The 21,651-nt window shown below is 44.2% G+C and overlaps 1 protein-coding gene across 1 annotated transcript in view; it reads left to right on the forward strand.

The window, feature by feature from the left end:
- Window positions 1–21,651, forward strand: part of ANTXR1 (ANTXR cell adhesion molecule 1) — a 110,976-nt gene that overhangs the window by 21,550 nt on the left and 67,775 nt on the right. Inside the window, exons 9-12 of the mRNA XM_009510948.2 lie at window positions 5,668–5,728; window positions 9,242–9,340; window positions 19,956–20,025; window positions 20,312–20,390. Of these exons, the coding sequence (XP_009509243.2) occupies window positions 5,668–5,728; window positions 9,242–9,340; window positions 19,956–20,025; window positions 20,312–20,390 (309 nt within the window). The remainder of the gene's footprint in view (window positions 1–5,667; window positions 5,729–9,241; window positions 9,341–19,955; window positions 20,026–20,311; window positions 20,391–21,651) is intronic.

Below are 21,651 nucleotides of genomic sequence, written 5' to 3' on the forward strand. Positions count from 1 at the left end.
TTCTGACTCCCTTTCCAGTTACACTTAACAGAATGGGAAGACTTTAGCCTCCAGGAACCTAGTCAAGAACTGCTTCAACTGACTGGTGCAAGATTTACCAGCCCTGGAAAGGAGGGTCACAAGGACGTGTAATTGTACAGTAATGAATCTGTGAGCTGACCACTTGCGTTTGAGTGGAGTGACTGCAGTAGGGTGGGTAGAAAGGAGGTGTGTAAAAGGAATGACAAGAAGGACATTAATCACTCTGTAGCATAACAAAGAATTTGTAGATTCCTGCTCTAGCTGGAAAATCAGCTGCCTCATTCCTTCTTTTCTTGTCCTTGCAAAGCACCTCTGTCTTGGAGCAAACAAACCAAGCATTTGCGTTCACAGGAAAGCACTTTGGTGTTGAAAGAGCCATGAGATTTGGAAGCATTTTCAATTCCTGTGTAAGGGTTGGCATAGCAAGGATGTTCAGCCATGTGTATGGGCAATGGGTTAGGCTGCTAGCTGCTAGTGGCTATAACAGGGGAAGGAAAAATAGTGATGAGCCTGAGGGAGATGAGTGTTTGAAATCCCTCTAGACATGTGAAGACCTGAGTTTGTTCTGGTCTGAAGGGATTTGGTGTGAACTGCCCTGTATTCCTGCTGAGGCATCCTGACTCTTCCCTCCTCCCCTTGTCCTGGGGAGCATGTCTTTTCTGACCCTCTGTGTGTGCAGAGGCAGTGGACTTAGTCCCTCTGGAATGAGGAAGAGGGTGGGACTGGGAGTGGGTGGTGGAGCTTGAGGCTGGCCTCCACTTGGCCTCTACTTCTGCTGAGCAAAGATGTTCGGGGTGGTGGGTCTGCAAAGGTTTCAGTACACCTGCCCTTCCTTTTCTGTGGGAGCCAGCAAGTTCTGAGTTGGGAGCTGCAGGGAGATCTGCTCAGTGCTTTCAGAGGACTGTCTCCCATTGAGCACCACCAAGCTATCCAGGCTGTGCTTAACTGAGGTGAAAATACAGTCCCATGCTGAAGTCATGCTTAAAAACATGATTTTTAGTGGGAGCTGAAGGTATTTGGTACACTGTAGTTGTGATCCTTTTTTCTCCTGTGAGTTACAATGTGACTTTTTTATTAAGCCGACCAGTTGCTTTTTCTCTCTCATCATTAAAAAGCCACTGCTAAAACTTCAGCTTCCCCTGTGTTTAATGGGGATTTAGAATTTGTTAGAAGGGAAGAATCTGGTAGAGAAACAGACACCTGATTGCTATAAGGTGGGGAGTAAATGGAAGGAACTGAAGTAATTTATTAAATTTTTTTTGCTGTGAAAAATTTCTGCAGATCATAACCTCTCAGTTTAAAGTAAAGGGAGGAAGCCTTAGAAGGAAAACCTGAAACTCAGCTTCATCTACTGCTCAGTATGTCTTTGGTAGGAGTGCTGGAGGCAATGGAACATGAAGCAACATGAAAGCCAGGATGGGATCCTGTCATTGCTTTGCTCTGAGCCTTCAACAGAAACTGACTGAAAGAGCAGTCGCTTGGAATAAGAACACTCCCTGATCCTTGCCTCATATTAAACAGTGGCCCTAGCTCTGAGCTTATCTCAGATAGAGATATAGTCTATCTATGGGTCCCTTAGAGGGGATCCTCTGAGTGAGCTGCAGGAAGCCTCCTGAAGCAGTTGTGATGTGTAAGAAATGAAGTAGTATGAACTAGCTTGTGGGACTGTCTCTTACCTGTGTAAATTGTGCAAATGATTCATCCTCTTAAGTTTAATTTCCCGTGTACTCCTTTGGGATCACCTTGCAACGGTGTCTACATACCCTTAGTATTTTTCAGGTCTTGCCTCAGCTCTTAGAATTGATATGCCAGTTCAATTTACTCCTTCACCTCAAGGAATTTTAGCTTGAAAACGTACTATTTCTGAACACACCTGTTAGACAAACTGCAGTGCTGGGTATGTGTAACGTGGTAACTTTTGTGAGAACTTGATGTGAGTGTCTGATAGACGAAGTATGAGGAATGTGGTGATGCTTTTATAGACTCTCCCTGAGCTAGTTGTTCAAATAGCCAAACTGTATGTTCCCCAGTTCAGGGAGCGGGGCTGAGACTCCATGAATGGGGGGGAGAGATGAAAATTACTTCCTTTGCAAGGCACGCCCTGTATGTGCAAAATCTGTAACGCACACAGAATTTCTAAGCCATCTGTCTGCCTTACTGCTAACGCGTGGTCTGAGCTTTACACGAGCACTGCCGCGGGTCAGCAAGGCGGGCTCTTTAAACTTCTGCAGCCAGTAAGGAAGGGTGGGATTTCTGGAGGGCAATTCAGAGCAGGAGCTTCACACAGATATTCTGAATCTGTCTTTTGTCAGAGCCAGGCTTTCTACATAGGGCAAAGAGAAAGTCAACAACTCGAGCCTCTTGGCTGGTGTAGCTAGCTTACCCGTCTAAAGTGCGGCTGTGAACCCCCAGTCTCAACTGGATAGTGGATAACTGGATAGTGTTTCTTGTTACTTTTAGTGGTATATGATCATGTTTTCTACTTCCTTCTTTCCCCCAAATGCATCTTTAAAAAGGACTTAAATATATTTTTTACTTAGCTCATGCAGATATTATTGGCCAGGAAACACTTCGTAAGTAAATTACTGTTTTCTAATTGGCAACAGACTTTGTTATTTAATAATTCAGCAGAGCTTGATAATGAGTACCTAGCCTCAGACTGTAGGCCATTCACACCAGCGCTGATCAGCCAGTAATGTTCTATTAAACCTGAGCGTTCTGTTTGCTAACTAGAATTCCCAAATTTGATGAAAAAAATTTATAAGAAATATGTGGCTGCTGTGGTGAAATAATTTGCCTGCACACTTGTGGACCAGAATTACAAACGAAAGCAGCTGCTGAATTTCACTCTTCTTCCCTTTGTCTCTAAAAGGGCCCAGGTCACCCCCAGGGCCTCTGCTGGCTTTAGCGCACGCCTGGTAGAAAGCTAAATTCATCACAGGTAGTTCTACATTCAGTTCTGTCCTGATAGAGATAATTGTGGCAAATAAAGCCAGGCTTCCACAAGGATGTGTTGCCTTTTTTTTTTTATTTGGCGTGTCAACAAATATTAACGAGAGATCCTCCCAGGAGTCTGTGTGAAGCTGGAGCGTAACTGGAGCCCAACAGGAGACTGATTTGGGAATCTGAGCTTGATCATTAAGCGTCTGCTCCTCAAGACAATGGGATGCTTCCTCACCAAGAGGGAGCATGTGCTTCAAATACTCGTCTGCGTGGATGCCAAGGCAAGCTGCCTTGCGGCCTGCAGTTAGTTACCAAGTAAAGCAGAACTGCTGTAGTTGTCCCTATGAAAATGAGGAGTCAGTTCTCCCGGGAATGGTTTACAGGCCCTCAGCTGGGAGATTGCGTCACAACTCTTGCATGTTATTCTGCTTTCCTGGGGAGCCAGCCCGCAGTGAATGAAGTGCACCTACAGCCCGCACAAGGCTGTGCAGCCCTCGGGAAATAAAAGAACAGAAGATTTGATGAGATCTTCTATGATGACTGTGTTGAAGTCCATTTTGAATGTATCCTTATAACGAGGAAGGGATATAAAGGAATTCTTTTGCAATAGTTACTGCTTTGGAGCATTGCTTTGGAGCATTGGAAACTTATTATTCTACATCAAAATAAATATTGCAGTTGGCATTGTAAAAAGCCATTAAGGCCATCTTTTTATAGCCATATAAATAGATTGGATTGGTCTAGAAGGGAACTCTACATCATCTAAGTGAGACACCTGCTATTCCACCCCCCCATCCGAGCTGGCTTACAGCATGAGTGTTTGCAAATGACTGAACAGAAGTCATGAATTTCAGACTTAATCATGTGAGGTTTTACTGGATTGTTTTTTTTAAAAAATAAAGTATTGATTGTATTTTTCATGTGTGTGTTCTCCCACTTGTTTGTCTACTTCTCATCTTTCACTTCATTGCTGAAAGACAATGAGGAGAAGAAATATGTATTAAAACTTTTGAGGATGCTGAGGGAGAGGGAAACAGAATCTAAAGAGGAATTTGGAAAAGTGTGAAAAGATTCTTTTCTTGAAGGAGACATTTTTCAGTGGAGAGGAAAAATACTTGGAAAAATATCAACTCCTAGTTGTGCTCCTTAGCCCTGGCAGTCACTTTGGGAGAAGAATGCTGGATCTTCAGAGAACCAGAACCTGCAATGAGTAAGGGGTGGGTAGTGGAGGACTGACAGGAGATGGATGGATGGGTAGCTACAGATGGGTACTTTGGAAGAGCGTTCTTACAGTCTGCTTTGTTTTTATGTATTTTCCGTATTCTGCCTCTCAAATTCTTCTAGTGCTTTTCAGTTCAGTTCTCAACTGTTGACTTTCTCTTTTTTTCCACTTGACAGTTCCTGTGTAACCTTGTTCCTGCAAATCTTCTTTCTCCTCACTTGCCAGGCTGCCAGCAGCTCAGACGGTCCTGGTTCCTTCAGTCCCTTGGTATTCTTTTGGTCTCTACCAGCCTTGCTTCTGAGTAACTCAAACTTTTGTTTGAAAGTTTTTTTAAAATAAGTCATTGCTCTATCTGTACCTTTTGCAATTAGGTATTTGAGGCAGGGAGCCACGATTCTGGAGTAAAAAATAGATTATCTTTTTCATACAGAATTTACTGTATTGCTTGCTGTTCTTTTCTTACAGATGTTTCAATTTAAAGTTGGGAAAATAATTTTCATGTTGGATTTGAGTCATGATGCTTGGCTGACATTTACTTGCCTCTTGGAGCTGACCTAAATTTTGATCAGTATTACCTCGTCTAGGGGCTGCTCAGCCCAGTGCTGAACACCCACGGCTCTTGGTTGTTGCTGCCGTTCTCGCAGGGGCTTGCGGACACTGTCATAAGTTTGCTGACTGTGCAGTAAAGAATATGAGTTGGTCTTCAGAGCAGGGGAAAGGCTGCTGCATGCAAATGACAGTGTGAGCAATTCTAGCGCCGTGTGGCCCAGTGTCCAACTCTAGCATGCTCCATGTGCCTTGCAAGCAGTCTGCCAAACCTGATGCCGAAGTGGTTGTGTAAATCACTGTCCACGCGTAAAGTGGTTAAAGGCAGCGCCAACTCTTACACAGACGTACTGCTGGATTTAAGTTTGGTTTAAGTAAAGAGCAATTGTCTCTACATCTTGATTTGATAGCACAGCGCAACTTTGAGGATGCACTCAGGTATGCTCTCGTCAGTCTGATTCAGTACAACTTCCTAAGCTTTTAGACTTGAGAAGTGGTGGTGTAGATATTCCTGGGGTGTTTTAATGCAAAGCTAAACAGCTTAGCTTAAACTTGTGATATTTTATTTGAATCTTTTGGGGTCCAGAATAATTCTGGGAGGGAGATGTGACTGCAAAGGGAGGGCAATTGCCTTGCTAACCCTTCGGAGTGCACCTTAGTTGTTACGGATCATAGTCTGGATATTAACTTGTACCATGGACAAAGGCAAGCTTGTGCTGAGATACTAGGAAGCACCAGCATCCGTTGCCTTCCTCCATAGCAATAGCTTGCTATGGAAGAGCAATGTGGCATAATTGTGACATGAATGTAAAGTGCAATGTTGAGTTAAGCGTTTGTGTGAGAACAAGTGCACTCTCTCTCTCTCACGCTTTTGGATTTGTGTTTCTATAGAAACAAGTCTGAGATACTTCCTGACATTTTTTCCTGTCTTTTAGATTTTGAAGAAATCCTGTATAGAAATTCTGGCAGCAGAGCCTTCCAGTATATGCGCAGGGGGTAAGTATAAACTGAGGCCCTCGGTGCTCATGTTGCCTAAAAGACATCTTTTGGCCCATCTCTAATTGCTGGAGAGTGTGAAAGAAACTAATTAAGTGGAGCTAAATATTTTGGTCCTTTGGTGAGTTTCTTTTTCATCTTACAGTATCTTACACATTTCCCATTTCTGCCAAATGATGTCAAATGGGATTTTCTTACAGAAAAGGCAGTTTTGCCTAACTGTTTTTCAGTCAAACCAGTCTGTCTTACTCAGGCTGTGCCAAACCTGAAGTAGATACACTGCAAAATTATAAACCAAATCAGAAAATAAGACGTTGTGATCAAGTTTTGCAAATTCATCATCTCAGAGGAGTGTTGAGGGAAGTGCTTCCTAAGAAACTAGCAAGAAAGTCCAATGAGTAGGCTTTGAACTAAAAGCTTCTAATATTCTTTAAACATTTCTTAGGCATTTAAGGTTGATACAGTGACTGAGAGGAGAAGAATTTAAACATTGTTCAGCTGACTTGTGTGAATCACGCTGCCCCTTCTTTGTGTAATATGATTGTGCTATGTATGCTGTGGCTTTAAAGTCCTGGCAAGCATTTCTGTGTGCAGCAGAACTCAGCCTTTTTCAAAGAAAGCTTTAGAACCACTGCATTCTCTTCTCTCTGCTTTCTGTGAATTCTTCACATTTGATGACGTGTACCCTGTCTGTTGGGTGTGTAGCAACTCATAAAGTAGAGAGGTTGGGAGCAGAGCTGAGGTTTGTAGAGAAGGTTGAGTCCCTGACAAGTTCTGCATAGTCTTTTTTCTCGAATCAATACACTAACTAAGAAAGCCGACTGTCATTTCTTCTTTGTTTTCACTTCCAAAGCAGCTCCTTTAATCATCCTTCGTGCATCTCCTGTTCCTGGAGCAACTGCCCATGTACCTAAACATACATAGCAGATGCAAGACACCAGGCTAAACGCCCAATAAGTACCAGGCATCAGGTTTGCATTCCATGTGTGCTGCTACAGTAGTTCTGTTCTTGAAGCCACAATGGCATAATTGACATCACTTGGTCAGCACTTGATAGCACTTGGTCAGCTATTTCTCCTTTTGGCTGGCCATTTAAACAGTTCCTTTGTTAAAAAAAGGCTCCAAAAGAGGGGTCTGCCTACCTGAGCATGGCGGGAGATTGTTGCCATGGCAGTCTCTGATATAGTGCAGTGATGTTCCATAAATGCTTGGGAAGGGAAATGAAATTGTATGAGCATTCAGGCCCATGTAAATATATTCACATGCTTATATAAGTGATGAACAATGATGCCTATGCAATGCCGTGAGCCAGAAAACGGCTTATGACCACCATCTATTGCCATCTTTAACACTTTCTAATACACCTGTCAGTTGCTTATACATCTCGTCACGCCCATTCATCGTGTCTTAATGAGAATGTAGGGCCAATGTGCAGCTGTATCCAGCAGAGCCAGCTGAGAGGAGAGGTAGAGGGGTTTTATATAAACTGCTTATGCTGGAATTTGGCCAGTGCTTCACAAAAGGAGCAATATTAACCTTGAAAAATGCCAACAGTTATTTAGATGCTTAATTCAAGGCCTTATCTCAGAATTTGAGCAAATACTCTACTGCTCTTGAACTGCAGCAAATTTAATCACTTAAGACCTTGAGACTAATGAGAGTGCCACTGAACATCAAAGGTATGTGCATCAGTGTCATTTTCTAAAATAAAATTTTTCAGGTATAGCTCTGATAACTTGTATTTTCTTGTTTCTGTGCTCATCCTTGAAGAGTGGGGGAGGGTTTTGCCTTCCCTGCCCCGGCAGAAGGAAAGAACGTGAGGGCTCTGTGTTACCTGAGGCCACTGTAGCACTGCGCACTGTGCCCAGACACTCGAGTTATAAATTTCAGCAGCAACACATCATTCTAAAAAGCCAGTTTCTTGATGATCTGCTGTTGCATCAGTACAGACACGCGGGGGGCATACTGTATCTATTCATTTCGGTCTCAAGCAGAGACAGGATCCCCGTGGTTAATCTGTCATTATTGATATGCCATTCTTTGACTGCACTTGAACTCTCATTCTCCAGCAGTTGAGAATTCTGTGATTTCTCTTAAGTTTTCATCAGCCCCCGCACTCCAGAACAGAGCTCTTCTCCCCCGTTCTTCCCAAATGCTCTTGGACAACACATAATGGGCCTGTGAAGCAGCTTCCCTGGCTAGATGTGGTGGGATGATTTGCAACTTGGCTGTAAACGAGTGGGACCTGGAAGAAAGCCCAGATTCCAGAGCAAATCTGCTTTTTTTGACAAGTACAGTGCATGAGTCCTTAAGGGAGGTGAAAGATGATGGGGACTGTAAAGTGCAAGGTGAAAACTTTGAATCTGCAAAAACTAGGTTCCTTGTTGCTCCTGGGAATTTTAAAACCAGGGTGGTGTTTCTGATGCACTGTGATTACTCCTGCGTTGTCTTGGAGGTGGAACATGTTGTGTTCAAAACGCATTCACCGGCGAAACGTCAGTGGGGGTTGTGAGTGCCTCTCTTAGATAGTGACAGGAATTGTGGGGGCTGTTTCCTTCACCATGGGGAGCTGCAGAGTTTGAGTTCCTACGTCTGCTGCCAGAACTCTTCTGGGACAATGGCCCTGTTTCAAAATCTGAAAGTCTGAAAATAGTGCTCTCCTTGCAAGGCAGTCTTAATGCTGGGGGCTGCAGGAAGTTTGTGAACCTTTCCCAGTACTAGGTTCAAGTAGTTGGAATAAGAAGGGATGGTAGAGAGTGGTCTGAAAGATTTGTGAGGGTATGATCTCATTGCTTGGGCCTGCTTGTTCCAAAAGGACCGCTCAGCTCAGCGCTCAGGTGCTGGTGACTCTCCTTGACGCTTTCTTCTTGCACCACAGCTTGCGGTGATCTTGTAGAGTTGATCTGGAAGAACAGCAAAGAGGAGGACTTGGAGAAATGCCCACAGGCTCTGAGATCATAGCCTTTGTCCAGAGACTAGAAAGCTGGTCGGTTGATGAAATCCCCTCTCATCGTATGGAAATGAGTCCAGCCAGGGACTCGTTGTTGTACAGGCTAGTGGGGCACGTTGTGACAAAACTCATGGCAACTGATACAATTTTGCAGTTACCCAGGAAAGTAGCGCCTGAACTTCTCCAAGTTATCTGTCACTGGAAGAATTTGGGGATTTTTTCTTTCTGGGGAAAGATATTTTTCTTCACCCAAAATTTTCTGCCATTTAAAATGGCAACCTGGGGAGGGGAAAGCTCAGTGTCTCTGAAGCTTGATGTTTTCACTGCAGGTCAGCTAAAATGTTTCTGTTGTGTTTTATTTCCTTTTTCGAAAAACTCAAGTTGAAATTGGGTAGGGAGAGAGTGCAAGTTCAATTTTTAACAGTTTTAAAACTTAAAAACTGTTCAGCTGCAAATTTTAGCTCAAGACATCTCAAGTCAAATCTTGTGACATGCATGCCTTGTCTAAATGACCATCCTTCGCCTTGCTATGTACCAATAATCTACTGTCTCTTTTGCTACAGAGTCGTTCCAGGTTGTTGTGAGAGGAAATGGATTTCGACATGCCCGTAACGTTGACAGAGTGCTCTGCAGTTTCAGGATCAATGACACGGTTACTCTCAGTAAGCTGGTTTTACTTTTTTTTTTTTCTTCTTTTTCCTTCTGACTCTGCACTGGCAAGCATTTGCTTGCAAAATATTTTGGATCTTCAAATATATAGATTGTGAAGGTGGTAATTAGGGGATGAGGAGCTTTAAATTTGCTGAATGCAGGAGAGATTTTTTGTTTGTTTTTTTTTTTTTTTTTTCCAGGAAAGTTTCTGGTGGTATTATATGCTGTGACTGACAGCAAGCATGTGAATAGATAAGCTTGAGTAGCGGAGGGGACAAAATATAGAAGACAAACCACTTGCCTGTAAAGAGTATCTATTTGTGTCTCGCTGGATAAGTATGTAGTGAGATCAGGTCTGCGCCTCTCCTTACCTATATTTTGTGGTACTCAGCAGGCCTGGTCACGCAGCTTAAACAAACACTGTTGTTGGAAGCCATGTGGGAGCAAGGGCTAAGGCATTGCTGTGCTTCTGTGGCTGCAGCTTGGAAAGATGTTTCCTCTACAGAGTTGACCAAGCAGAAGAACGGAAGTAAGAGAAGCAAATTAGACCCTGAGTGTCTGGTCTTTTTGTGAAGTATACTGAGAGCCATTTAGCTGGAAGAATGAATGATCCTATAGTTCTCATCTGTCATGCCTGCAAACCCACACAGGAAACCAGAAAGCGTAACCCATAGCTAATACCACCAGTGACAGTAGAATTCATCTTTTCTAACATGGAATCTATTCAGAAGCTGCCTGGTTGTTCTGGAGGTGGTCCTTACCCTTTTGAGTATAAAATAAATGCGTGAATTAGTCTATTATGAATTAGACATGTGAAGGTCTGATGGCTCAATGTTGGACTTGCTCGTGCTTTGGCTTTTTGGAGCAGGGGAACAGTTTGCTAAGGCTGTTTGCCCTGTGAGGAAAGCCAGGGAGCATTCAGAGAAGGTGTGTTTATTGGAGAGTTAATGTTCGTAATTTGTCCTGAATTACTTTTATACTGTTATGCTGACTCTCTCTGTAGTAGGCAGGTTCTGGAATTGCCAACTCTTGTGTCACTAAGCAGAAAGCTTGGCTGGCTGTGGTTCATGTTTGCTTATTTCAGATATGGTGAGTGCTGAGGACATGAAAAGCAGAAGGTGAAGGTCTAAGTGTCCACGGAGGAGCGGGTGGTGCTGAAGGGGGGAATAGGGAAGGAGAGGGATCTGAGTAAAAGCACTGGGAGGGGGGGGACAGGATATGGTGAATTAACTGTTTTGGAAGCATCTCCATGCAGCCCGGAGAAAAGTGCTGGAGATGTGTGATCAAGTGAGAGAGAGGTGGCTTTCAGAAAAGAACAGCAGAGGCAGCCACAGATTCATGCATTTCCTTTTAAGCTCCATAAAATCAGACCCAAACCTGACATGTGGGCAGACCTCCTTAAATCTGGATCATGGCTGCATTTAGGTGTTGAACCATGTTGGATTTCTCCCCAGACTTCAGATCCAAATTTTTGTTTGGATCATATGTGTTTATAAAGTCTCTAGAGCTGGGCAAGAAACCTTCCTTCTCTCTCCACCTGGAAGGTTCCAATGGAGATGAAATTAGAAGGGTTTTTTTTTTTTCATCAAAAGTCTGAAGCCATGTGGTGCAAACCCAAAAGCCTTTGGCTTTGGTTGTTGGAAGCTGACGGTTTGTAGCATTCTTAGTTTGCATGCCTGCTGTCTTTTTTCAATCAAAAAGTTAATATCCCATATCAAACATAGCATTTGGGTGAAAACTTCCACTTTGTGGAGGAGCTACTTCCAGTTCAGGAGGATTTTTCAAGCAGTTGTTTTTTATGCTAAGAAACGCGTGGTCATGTATAATGGAAGTTATGGGAGTTAAAGACCACCACTCGGCATGACAGAAACCCTGAAAATTGAAAGATTTAGGAGTTTCCACGTCACCCTGCTGTAGCCTGGCCTGGCCTTGTTTTAAGTCCTGAACATCCCTCAGACCAGATATCACTTTGAGAGATTTGTGCTGTTGATGATCTCTAAAGCAAGGCTGATTGGGTCAACATGTGCAGCATTTCAGTTTTAAGACCACCAGGGGCCAGGTTTTTTGCAACCCGTGTGGGAGGGGATAAGAGCTAGGTTTGGCCCTTCCATGGTGGAAGGACATCGTTACTTGTATTTCCCACGTTGCTTTCCATTTCTTCTACAAATTGCATTCAAGAGCTGCAGCACAAAGGTCTCTGAGCGTGAGTTCAGAAGGCCTGATGAAAAATTTGGATCTTGGACTTAATTTGAACTTTTTATTAGGAGCTTTAAAACAGATCTACGTCTTGAAGAGCAAAAGCATTGGAAGCTGTATATGAAATGAATAAACTCTACTACCCCTGGTTTACCGACTGGGGAACTGGAGTACAGTACTGAAGGTAGCTGCTCCAAGCGAGCTCATCGCAGACAAGCACGCGGATGTCCTGACAGCAGAACTAGTACTCTTCCTACTGGTTTCTGGGGCCTCTTCTGAAGCTAGAGATGTGGTGCAGGTGTCCTTTCTCGATTGCCTGTTCTCCCTTCATTTCTGCCTTCATATGCATCCAACAGTTGTCCTTCTTATGGTCCCCTTTGCATTGTGAGTCTGGGACGGGACTCTGAGCCTGAATGGGAGGTAAAAGTAGCTACTGTTCCTGCCAGCTTTGCCAGGTAGGGAAGCGATGTTAATGCCATCCTCCTTCTCTCTCGTATGTAAAGTCTTTTCAGCACTTGGTTTGCTATTCCACTTTTTCCTCCAGAGAAGACTACGTGCTCACTACTTGTCATTGGCTTGAAAGTTGCCTGTTACCTCTGTTACCTAAGGCTGTGCTAGCTGTGACCTGCCATTGCATCCCAACTGCTTCCCAGATCAGCTTCCTCAGAGCTGGATGGCTCTGGAGCAAGGCATTAATTCCTGGAAACACCCTAAAGTCTTCACATTGCTAAGACTGTCACCCCTCAGCTTTCCACTATTCAGTGTGTCCTGTCTATGGAGACACAAAAACATCCAGTGTTGGCAATGGGAGGAACCGTTTGCAAGGGTTGCCTCACTTCCAAACGCTGTGTCCTGGTGTTGGTGGGGCAAGGAGGAAGACTCCTTCCACTCTTTTTGTGTGCTGACTGCTTGTCTAGCTGAGTAATTTATTATGGTGTCTGTCACCATAATTTCATAGTAGCTTTCAGGAAAGATGAGCTTATCTTAGCGCAACCCATGGGATATTTTTGTTTGAAGCTGTCTTCCTGCGTCTACAAAATGACAGTGGAAAATGAGGATAAGGGCCAAATATGTTCCCCACCTTCTGACCTGATGCATTTGTTGTGTCCTGAATCGATGCACGGGTGAAAAGTGAGCTCATTCTCCTTGGCACTGCCCCAAGACCTCTCAGTCGTTTTGCACAGCACTAGATTGTTTGATGCAGTGACCTGGAAGCAAGAGGCCGCAAACTTATTTCTGAGTTCAAACCACTCCCTGATCGAGGGAAGTCAACAATTGCTCATCAGTGTTCTCAAAACCAAGTCTCTCCTGGTGGGAACTGGCACAGCTCTGTTAAGTTTAAGTTGTTCTGTGTGAGAACGTACCTCGGTGATTCGCTTTAGTGGCGCCTGCAGCTCCAGCCGGCGCTCTGTGTGCCTTTGTGGCACTTGGCTGCAAACAGCTTAACATAAGAGTCAACTGAATGAGAATTTTATGGAAACCTTATGGAGACTGGATAGCTCAGCTGTTTTTATTTGCTTGATTGTATCAGGGAGGGAGGTATTTTTAAAGATAACACTAAGCCAACAATTCCTGAAACCTTAAATTATCCCGGATGAGATGTAGACCAGCACAGCTAGGACTTGCTGAGGTTAAGGGCATGAGCTAATAGATTTTTATTGGGATTACTGGCAGAGAAAAGTGGCAGGTGAAGAGAGCATCGTCTCATAATGTTCATAGCTATGGGATAAAGAATGGAACATCTGTAAAAACCATGAAGAATATTTGGCTGAGCAGAACCGTAACCAGATGCATGTTCAACAGCAGGGTGTTTTCTGCCAGCAGCAGGACCTAGGAGAATTGGTTTCAGACTGCACAGAGTTAAAAGTAATTATACAGTGCAATGACTTATGACTGCTTTGTGGTGCTAAAATGTCTTTGTCTGCCCAGATTGGGCAGGATCCAGAAAAGATAGTTCTGGGCATAGAGGCAGCTCTGTCCTAGGCAATTTAAAACTGAACAGAGAGATGAAAGACTGGTGAGGAAACAGCATGCACCAGAGCAGAGGTGGGGCTCGATCATTTGCATTCTAGTGAACGCTCTGGACACTTGGCCAAAACTCATCCTTTGCATAAAATAGCCTGTTTTGTTTTTTTTTTCCCCCAGCACAGAGTACCAGAAGTGAGGGAAAATGGGACAAACACAGTGGGAGCAGGACTTTGCCAGGTATCAGTGGAGACCGAGCTGTATAGGGAACCATATCCCAAAACTGCCCAACAAATGCCTTCTAAAAATTGTCTCCTGTTTTTAAAGCCTAGCAGGTTGCTCCATTTTTCCCATCCTTTCTCTTTCCTGGCAGCACAGTAACCTTTCTTGTGATGCCTTCTTTACTTTCTCACAGCCTGGTCGCTCTTGGCACAGGAACATTTTGCTTTGCTGTTCCTCTCTCTAATCCCTGATTTCCCCACTTGCTCATGTCACTTTAATCCTCCACTGAATCTTTCCTTTTATTTTCTTATAGTAGCTTTTCACTCTTTCTACTGTGGTACTAGAGAATGTCCAACACTCTGTACAAACTCCATCAGGTGTTTTTGGGAGTGTCACCTTTATGAAGGACACAATGTACGCCTCTAATTTTTCCTAGCTGAAAACATAGACCAAGGGGAGCTTGGCACCCTATTTTGAAGGGTGGCCCAAGTAAGTGCTTGACAAAGAATATGAGAACAGGAAAAATGATCGCACTTCCCACAAAGGTCTCTTAGCTTCCGACAAATTGCAGTGTAGGAACTTTTAAAACAGGATTCCCGTGTGTTTACCTCCAGCAGACTTCTCTGCAGCTGTCTGGGCTGAGTGCGGAGCAGCAAGCACAGGGCAGGCAGGAAACTTGGGCTGAGTGAGGAGAATCTCCATGTGATGTGGAGTTGGAGTGCTTTACCAGGCTCACTTATGCTGCTTGCTGCTGGGGAGCGAGAGGGTCTCTCACTGTGACACTAGTATATCTGTGCAAATAAGCATGATGGAGTTTACGGTAACAGCTCTGAGATTGGCGTGGAGCTGTTGCAGTGCGGGACCAAGGTTCCTGCCTGGGAGTGACCCTGTTGTGCTGCAGCATGTGCTGCTCTCCTGAGCTGCCAGTTGTGAGCATGAGCAAATTAATAGCGTGGTGCTTTGCCAAGTTCTATTAGTAGTCTTGAAGCTATGTGTGCTTGTTGAACAGAATTGTATGTGCAGCAGATGAACCCGTCAGAGAAAAAGCGATTCCTTCCAGATCCATTCTCTCCATCTAGTGATTGTTATGAATGTGGTATCACTGTTCTGTGCTTATCTGTCTCTTCCCCCCATCCCCTAACTCTGCTCTGAATGGCTTTGGCATTCAAAGCTCATGTGTCCCTACACAAAGCAGAACAATTACAGCGTGATCTCAATGTGGTTTTCATTACAACGTTAACAAAACATTTCTTATTTATGGGTCTTTCTCGTTGGCAGTCTGTAGCTCAGAGAGTGTTCCAGTGTCTTTCTACATTCCTATCTCCCCACAAAATGGGTTTGAAATAAAAACTTTGTTTGCAGAGTTGTCATAAGGAGTGGCATAAGAGGAGGAGTCAGCCGGGATGAACAGAGATTGTGCTTTGGTGGGTGGTACAGAGAATTATGGCGGTATTTTGTCTCATCTGAGGTGACAAAGGGACAAGGGAAGTGCTCAGGCTCATGATGGCTCAGGGCTACCCTTCTCTAGTGGGCTGAAGTGCAGATGAGAACAGCCACCTTAGCGCAGATGTTCCTGGGGGAGTCCTACGAGAGGGCAGCCAGGCTCCCACCCCCAATTGGGCTGTGCTAGTCTAACAGACCAGAGCCTTCTCTCCTATGGTAACAAAGTGTTTTCTGAGATGGGCTTTAGCTGAATGCAAATCCTAAATACAGGGATGACAGAAGGAAATTGTTAGTCTGTGATAGATGGGAAGTTTGGCAAACAGCTTTTGCAGCCTTTTCTGGACTAAAATATTGCTGATATTGCGAGCCCAACAATCAGCACTTTCGATATTGTGGTGGCAATTTGAAAATGTTGTGCTTTCTTGAACCCTTCTGTAAGAGATCTTTGCAGTCAGTTTTTAGTATGCCAGTTGGTTCTTGGATGAACCATTAATCAAAGGAAAGGCTGCTAATTTTAGCTTGGTTATATGGCTAAAAGGAAGTACTATGGTCTGTATCGGTCACCTTCTTTGGGTTTTTGTACCCCTCTTTTATTGAGGTTTGCTTTTCTGTGTTAAAACATCGTACATATGTTGGGGCTTTTATTATTTATGGTTGGGAAGTACTCCAAGTCCGGGATTGCCAAAAGGTTACACCCTGCTAATGGCAAAAGAGAAACTATTCACTGATGCTGGGAATAATAGATTTTACAGGCTACAGATAGTTGTTAAAAGGTGTAGGAATGCTGGGTAGTGAATTACAGGAATTCGAGCAGTAGAAAGTACCTTGCTGAAAGGGCATCCACAGAAAACAGACGTGGTTTTGTGAGATGTTTGACCCTCCTCCATTTCTGCATGCTGCTCTGAACAGCTTATGCATCAGGACTGGCTAGTTTCAGTTGCCCATGAGTGCAGTGCCCTGTGGGGGTTTTATATACAGTGAGAAGCTTCTTCTGCTTGATGGAGTGATTAGAGGTGCATAGGTAGGGTGCAAATTGCGCCCGTTACTGTGGGTGGACTTTCTCAAAAGCGAGGCATTGCAATATTTCCTGAAGATGTCCAAGCTCTGCCCGTGATTGGTGTCTGAGATGTGATCAAGGCCTAGGCATCCTTCCTCTAAAACTGGCAAAGGAGGCAAAGTGATTTCTTCATGGTTACAGAGCCGGCTAGCGGCCGAGCCCAGAACAGAAATCACTTCCTGGGCAGCAAACTCAGCGACACCAAGTCAAGCGCTCTGCTCCCCGCTTTCCACAGCTCTTCCACTAGTATTGTCAGCTGAGAGAAGTCCAAACCACAAAATTCAGACTTTTGGCAGAAGATGTAGAGTTCAGGAGCATTCAGGCCCATCTCTTGGTGCACAGGAATACGGCAAATTTCTCTAGCCGACGAGAAAAGTGGCGTTCTTTCAAATGCACTCCGCAGATACAGATGCAATAGCAGATGAGAAGTGTTGTTTTGTTTGGTTTCCCTATGTAAGTTTTCCAGGAAGGAGTCAGATGGCCAGAGTTATGCAAACCAAATGGATCCTCTTTTGTTTAGAGCAAAGGAAAATAGTCACTCATTTTTGTGGTGAAACACAAACATTATCCAAACAAAATAGTCTCTCCCTGTAGCCAGCCTGGCCAGCCATGAGTCCCCTCTTGGGACTCCGAGTCTGATAAACTTTCTAGAGAGGCATAGACTTTAGTGCAAGTTGGGGGTGCAAAGGGAGAGGAAAAGAAACTAAAAGCTAATGAGATCTCAGCAAAAGGCCTTGCAAAATTAAGCCAGCTTTTGTTTTAGTGAATGCTGGCATGGAGAAGTCTGGCCTTTGCTGCCACTGTTAGCAAAGGAGAAAACAAGACATTGCTCTTCATTCTCTTGGCGTGTGTGCACTGAGACAATGTCATAAATTTATGGGAGCTGATATCTTCATAGATGAGGTGAGAACAGAACTGTAGGGCCCAATTCACCACCACTGCGCATCTTCCTTGCTTGTGCAAAGTGGGGAACGCCACTGGTTTGATTTAGTAACTCCGTTGCAAAACTGTGTGTGTATATGATGCAAGCCTATGATAAACCCAGCGCCTGTGCTGTAGGAAGTGAGGGGTGTGCGTTGTGTCACTGCATTGCGTGCTTTGAATGCCTACTGTCTGTCGGCTGCTCTTTTAATGAGGAAGTAATCTGCTAGATAATATGGGGCTAGCGAAGGAGTACTCTGTGCTGAAAACATCTGCTCCTCATGTTTAGTGTAGTGGAAATGTTCGTATGTGTTCTTGCACTGAGGCTGTGGGAAAACAGCGATACTATGGCACTTCCCAGGCCAACAGCAGGAGCAGGGGTCTGGAGAGAGCACAGAAGCTTGAAGACGGCTCTCAGTAGGAGAGCCATAATGCAGAAGCAAAGCCTGTAGGTGAAAACCATACGCTGGCTAAAATGTTTCACTTTCAGCTGTTTGCCTGTGTCAAACAGTCCTTACCAAAACAGCTGCTGTGGGTAACCCAAAAATTCAAGCATGTATATGTAGGCATGGGATTTGCTGGAAGCTGGAAGCATAAGGAAAGCTTCAGGAAAGGCTACAACTTCTCATTACCATTTCATTTTTTTAATGGAGTGTAAAAAATAAACATTTCCTAACCTGCCCAAGGAAATAATCTTTTATATTGCTGCCAAAGCAAAGAAATACACTGGTATGAAATAGGGATTATAGTGTGCAATAGGAATTACTAGAGCAATATTACTGCTTTCTAAAAATTTGTGTTCAGTGGAAACCTCTCTTTTAGGAATGTCTGGGAAAGGATGCTTGACTTGGTGAGTCCTGCTTCTGCATGAGGGGACAAACCTTGAAGTCTGTGTCTCTTATCTTTATGCCCTATCCACTCCAGTAAAATGTGCTGCGTGACCCTGCTTCCGAGGGAACCCTGCTGAGCTAACGGCGGAGAACGGGCCAGGATCAGCAGTGCTCTACTGCTGTTACCCTAAGCATGAGTAGACACCATCCGTGTGAACAAATTTGCTCGGCAGCCAAGTGAAGAATGAGCAGGGCTCACAGCTGATGCAGAAGTTAATTGAGAGAAGGATGCCACATTCTTTTTGGCTTGTGTTTCTTCATGGCTTTTCCTTTTTCAGCTGGCACCTTAAACAGAATTGTAACTTGCACAAGTTTCCTCAAAATCAAAAGCCCAGACAGTCAGAATAGCTCGGCTCACCATTAGATTGCTAAACAATTTAGTTAAACTTTTATCCTTGCTCCTTTCCATTCCCCGTTGCTGTCAGCGATGCGCTGAGCACCGTAACATTGCTTCCACGTTGCCAGTGTTATGTGTCCTCTGGGAGGTTACGTGCGCTAAGCAGTTGTGAATAGACTTCAGGTGGTTGGAGGCCCCAGGTTTGCTGTCTGTATTTCAAATAGCAAAGTGAGGTGGTGATGAATTGTACTCCTGTTTCAACATGGCCCCATAGAACGAGGGTCTCTTTCACCCTGCGGTATATAGAGATAAGAGTCAAGATTTGGAGTGAAGATGAGATTTGAAACCTACAGGTCTGAGAGGACAAGAGGAAGGAATCTGTCAGGAGAGGAGGAGCTTTCAAACAAAACTAAAATTTTCACTGGAAAATTTTAGGAATCTCATAATATTTGGTAACAGCTCATTTCAGGTCTATAAGCATCTATGTGAAGGCCTTAGAGGTGGTTATCACACAGCCGGTAGAAAGCTTTCCGACGTAGTGACGTCCTTCTGGAAAACGCTGATTCAGCAGAATCAGCCCCCTCTGCAGGAATGTGTGGTTTCCAGTCCAAAAAACAAAAACCAGCCAGCCCGTCTGCCTGGTTTTCTGCCAGCCTGCCTGATCTCTAGTCAGCTGGCAAATGGGCTGGGAAGTTCCTCGGGATCCCCGTCCCTCCTGTCACCAGAGAGATGGTATAAAGTTCCGATTTAAGTCTAAAATAAGAGTATTAGCTGATATTTGTGTTTCCCAGACAATTCCTTATTGATAATTTTTCTCACTCCATTAATAAAACCATAACATACTGTAGGTTGGAAGGTTTAATTTAGGTTCAGATGAGTCTGCCCTGAAGTGCAAAATTTTCTGTACTATACAATTTTCTTAACCCAGCTATTTTCGATTATATGTTCTCTGTTGCAACTCCGTCTGGTCTCCTGTATAGAGTGGCTGTGATAATTTACTCTGACCATTCAAAAAGCTTTGCATCTTCAGTTTTGTTGTGGCTCGGATGCGTGGTGTCACAGATTTCAAAGCAGGGAGCAGCTGTAGGAATGGCGAGGGTGCTGCGGGCAAGATGTGGGTGACAGGCTGTGCAGGACTTCGACTGCCCCGGGCGTTCGGCTCTGTGGAGGCAGGTAGTCCTCAGCCCTTTTTTAGGAGTGGTGGCACAAAGGGCTTTGTGGAATGGTGAGAATGAGGGAGAGCTGTGGCAGCCTGAAAACAAGACCATTTTCACGAGGGCTCTGTGAAGAAATGAGGAAGGAGAGTCAGCTGCCACATTTTACTATCTTTCTCAGGGGATAAATGCAAGGTGTTAATTTTTTTCTTCCCTGAGGTGCAGGGTATCTGCTCTTACCTTGTATTTATTCTGTAACTCCATGGGCTAAAAGCATGCCTACGGTTACCTTGGAGAAACTGCTGTGCCGTAGCTCCTCATCCCTCATACGGTGTTTGATCTTATTTATGTAGAAGAATGAGGAGAAACATTATTGAAGATTGTTCTTTAAGGCCTGTGTTACTGACCAGGTAATAAATTCCAGTATTTCTTTCTTTCCAGATGAGAAGCCTTTTGTAGTGGAAGACACCTACTTACTCTGCCCAGCACCTGTGCTACGAGAAGTTGGCATGTATGTTTTTACTATGTACTCAAATATTTACTTTGCCTGTGTGAAAATGAATCTGTGTCACCTCTCTGTATTCTGTTCTTACGTCCATCTAATTCTGCCATTGTCCCCTGTGCTTGTTGGGTGAACTGGGAGTTGTGCATTGGAGCACAGGGGAGAGAGCACCAGCAGGGTGAATTAACGCATACAAAAAGCTCTCTGTGCATCAGGAGCCCAGGTACCAGAGGATATTATCTAGTAGAGGATTGTGGCCTAGCTGGCCTGACTTGTCGCTTGTGGTTTTTTTCAGGGAAGCAGCTCTCCAAGTCAGTATGAACGATGGTCTGAGCTTCATCTCTAGCTCCGTCATCATCTCCAGCACACACTGTGTAAGTTTCAATTCACGTGCCTAAAATCATTCAGTCAGTAGGATGGTGGTACTTAACAACAGATGTTTGTTACACCAGTCTCAGGGCTTCCGAGTAAGTTGAGTAAGCCTGGTGTGCGAAGGACCCATTTCCCTCTTGTAAAGGTGAGCTTGTGAGTGTGGTAGGATGACATTTTGTGTCATAATGTGGGAAAGCTCTAGAGTCTTCACTAACACCTCAGGCTCGGTATCTGCTGTGGGATGCTGACCAGAACAGGACTAGCAGCCAGTGGTCCAGAGTGTCTATGCCTCCTTGTCCACTGCACAGTGAACAAGAAGCAGGTCTGCTGGCTTCATTAGCTGGTCTGTTTCCTCTACAGCAATGGTGCTGCTCACTGTGAAAGGCATTATGGCAGTTGTGATCACACCCTTTGTCTGGAAACCAGTATGGTCGCCAAAAAATGTGGGGGTCTCTCCACTGAGGCAGGTGCCTTATAGCTGGCGTCATCCTTTGCCAGTAGTGACTTGCTGCACTAAGTCTTTGGTGGAATCAGGCAAAGGGTGATGAAACCATTTATAATTCATTGTGTTGCTGAAGATACTGCTTCTGCTAAGTGATGGCTGTTGGGAAGAGAGCATGAAATGACTTGTGCTGAAGGAAGTAGTGGAGGAATTCATTTTGAGTTCAGAGCAGTCCTTCATGCTTCAGTGTATTCATCTTTATTCATCTGTGGGGAGACCTGCCGTCTGTACAGGGAATGGTTGAGGCTCTGCTTTACTTCTCCCGTGTACTGACTTAGGCTATTTTTTGGGAAGCCAGAGTAGTGTCAGAAGAAAGACTTGAAAATCTGTCCACGGCCTGCTTTTCTCCCTACCCAGTAAAGGCACATCATGTTTCTGTACAGAATAAGTGAAAGGCTAAGCTGTATAACATCAGATTACCAGCAGTGTCTTCTATGGTCCGCAAAGGCTGACGCACAAGATGAGAAGGGTCTCTTGTGTCACTTCATCTTGATACTTGTTCAACAAGGCCAAGATTGCATGGACAGACAGTTCTGGGAGCTTACTTGAGGGCTTATTTTCCAAAACTTACAAAGACTTCCTTATCCCTTAAAATAAGGGAATTTATTTTATTAGTTAATTTTTTGGTTCAAGTTCTCTTTGCTCACTGGCAAAAATGCATTTGCACGTTGTCAGCAAATTACAGGAATATTTTCCTATGTTTTGCTCATATGAGGCAAGACCTGAGAAAGAATTCTTAGAGAAAAAATATTCCTTCCTGA

This window comes from Phalacrocorax carbo, chromosome 24 (genome assembly GCF_963921805.1).
Source record: "Phalacrocorax carbo chromosome 24, bPhaCar2.1, whole genome shotgun sequence".
NCBI classification, from domain to species: Eukaryota; Metazoa; Chordata; class Aves; order Suliformes; family Phalacrocoracidae; genus Phalacrocorax; species Phalacrocorax carbo.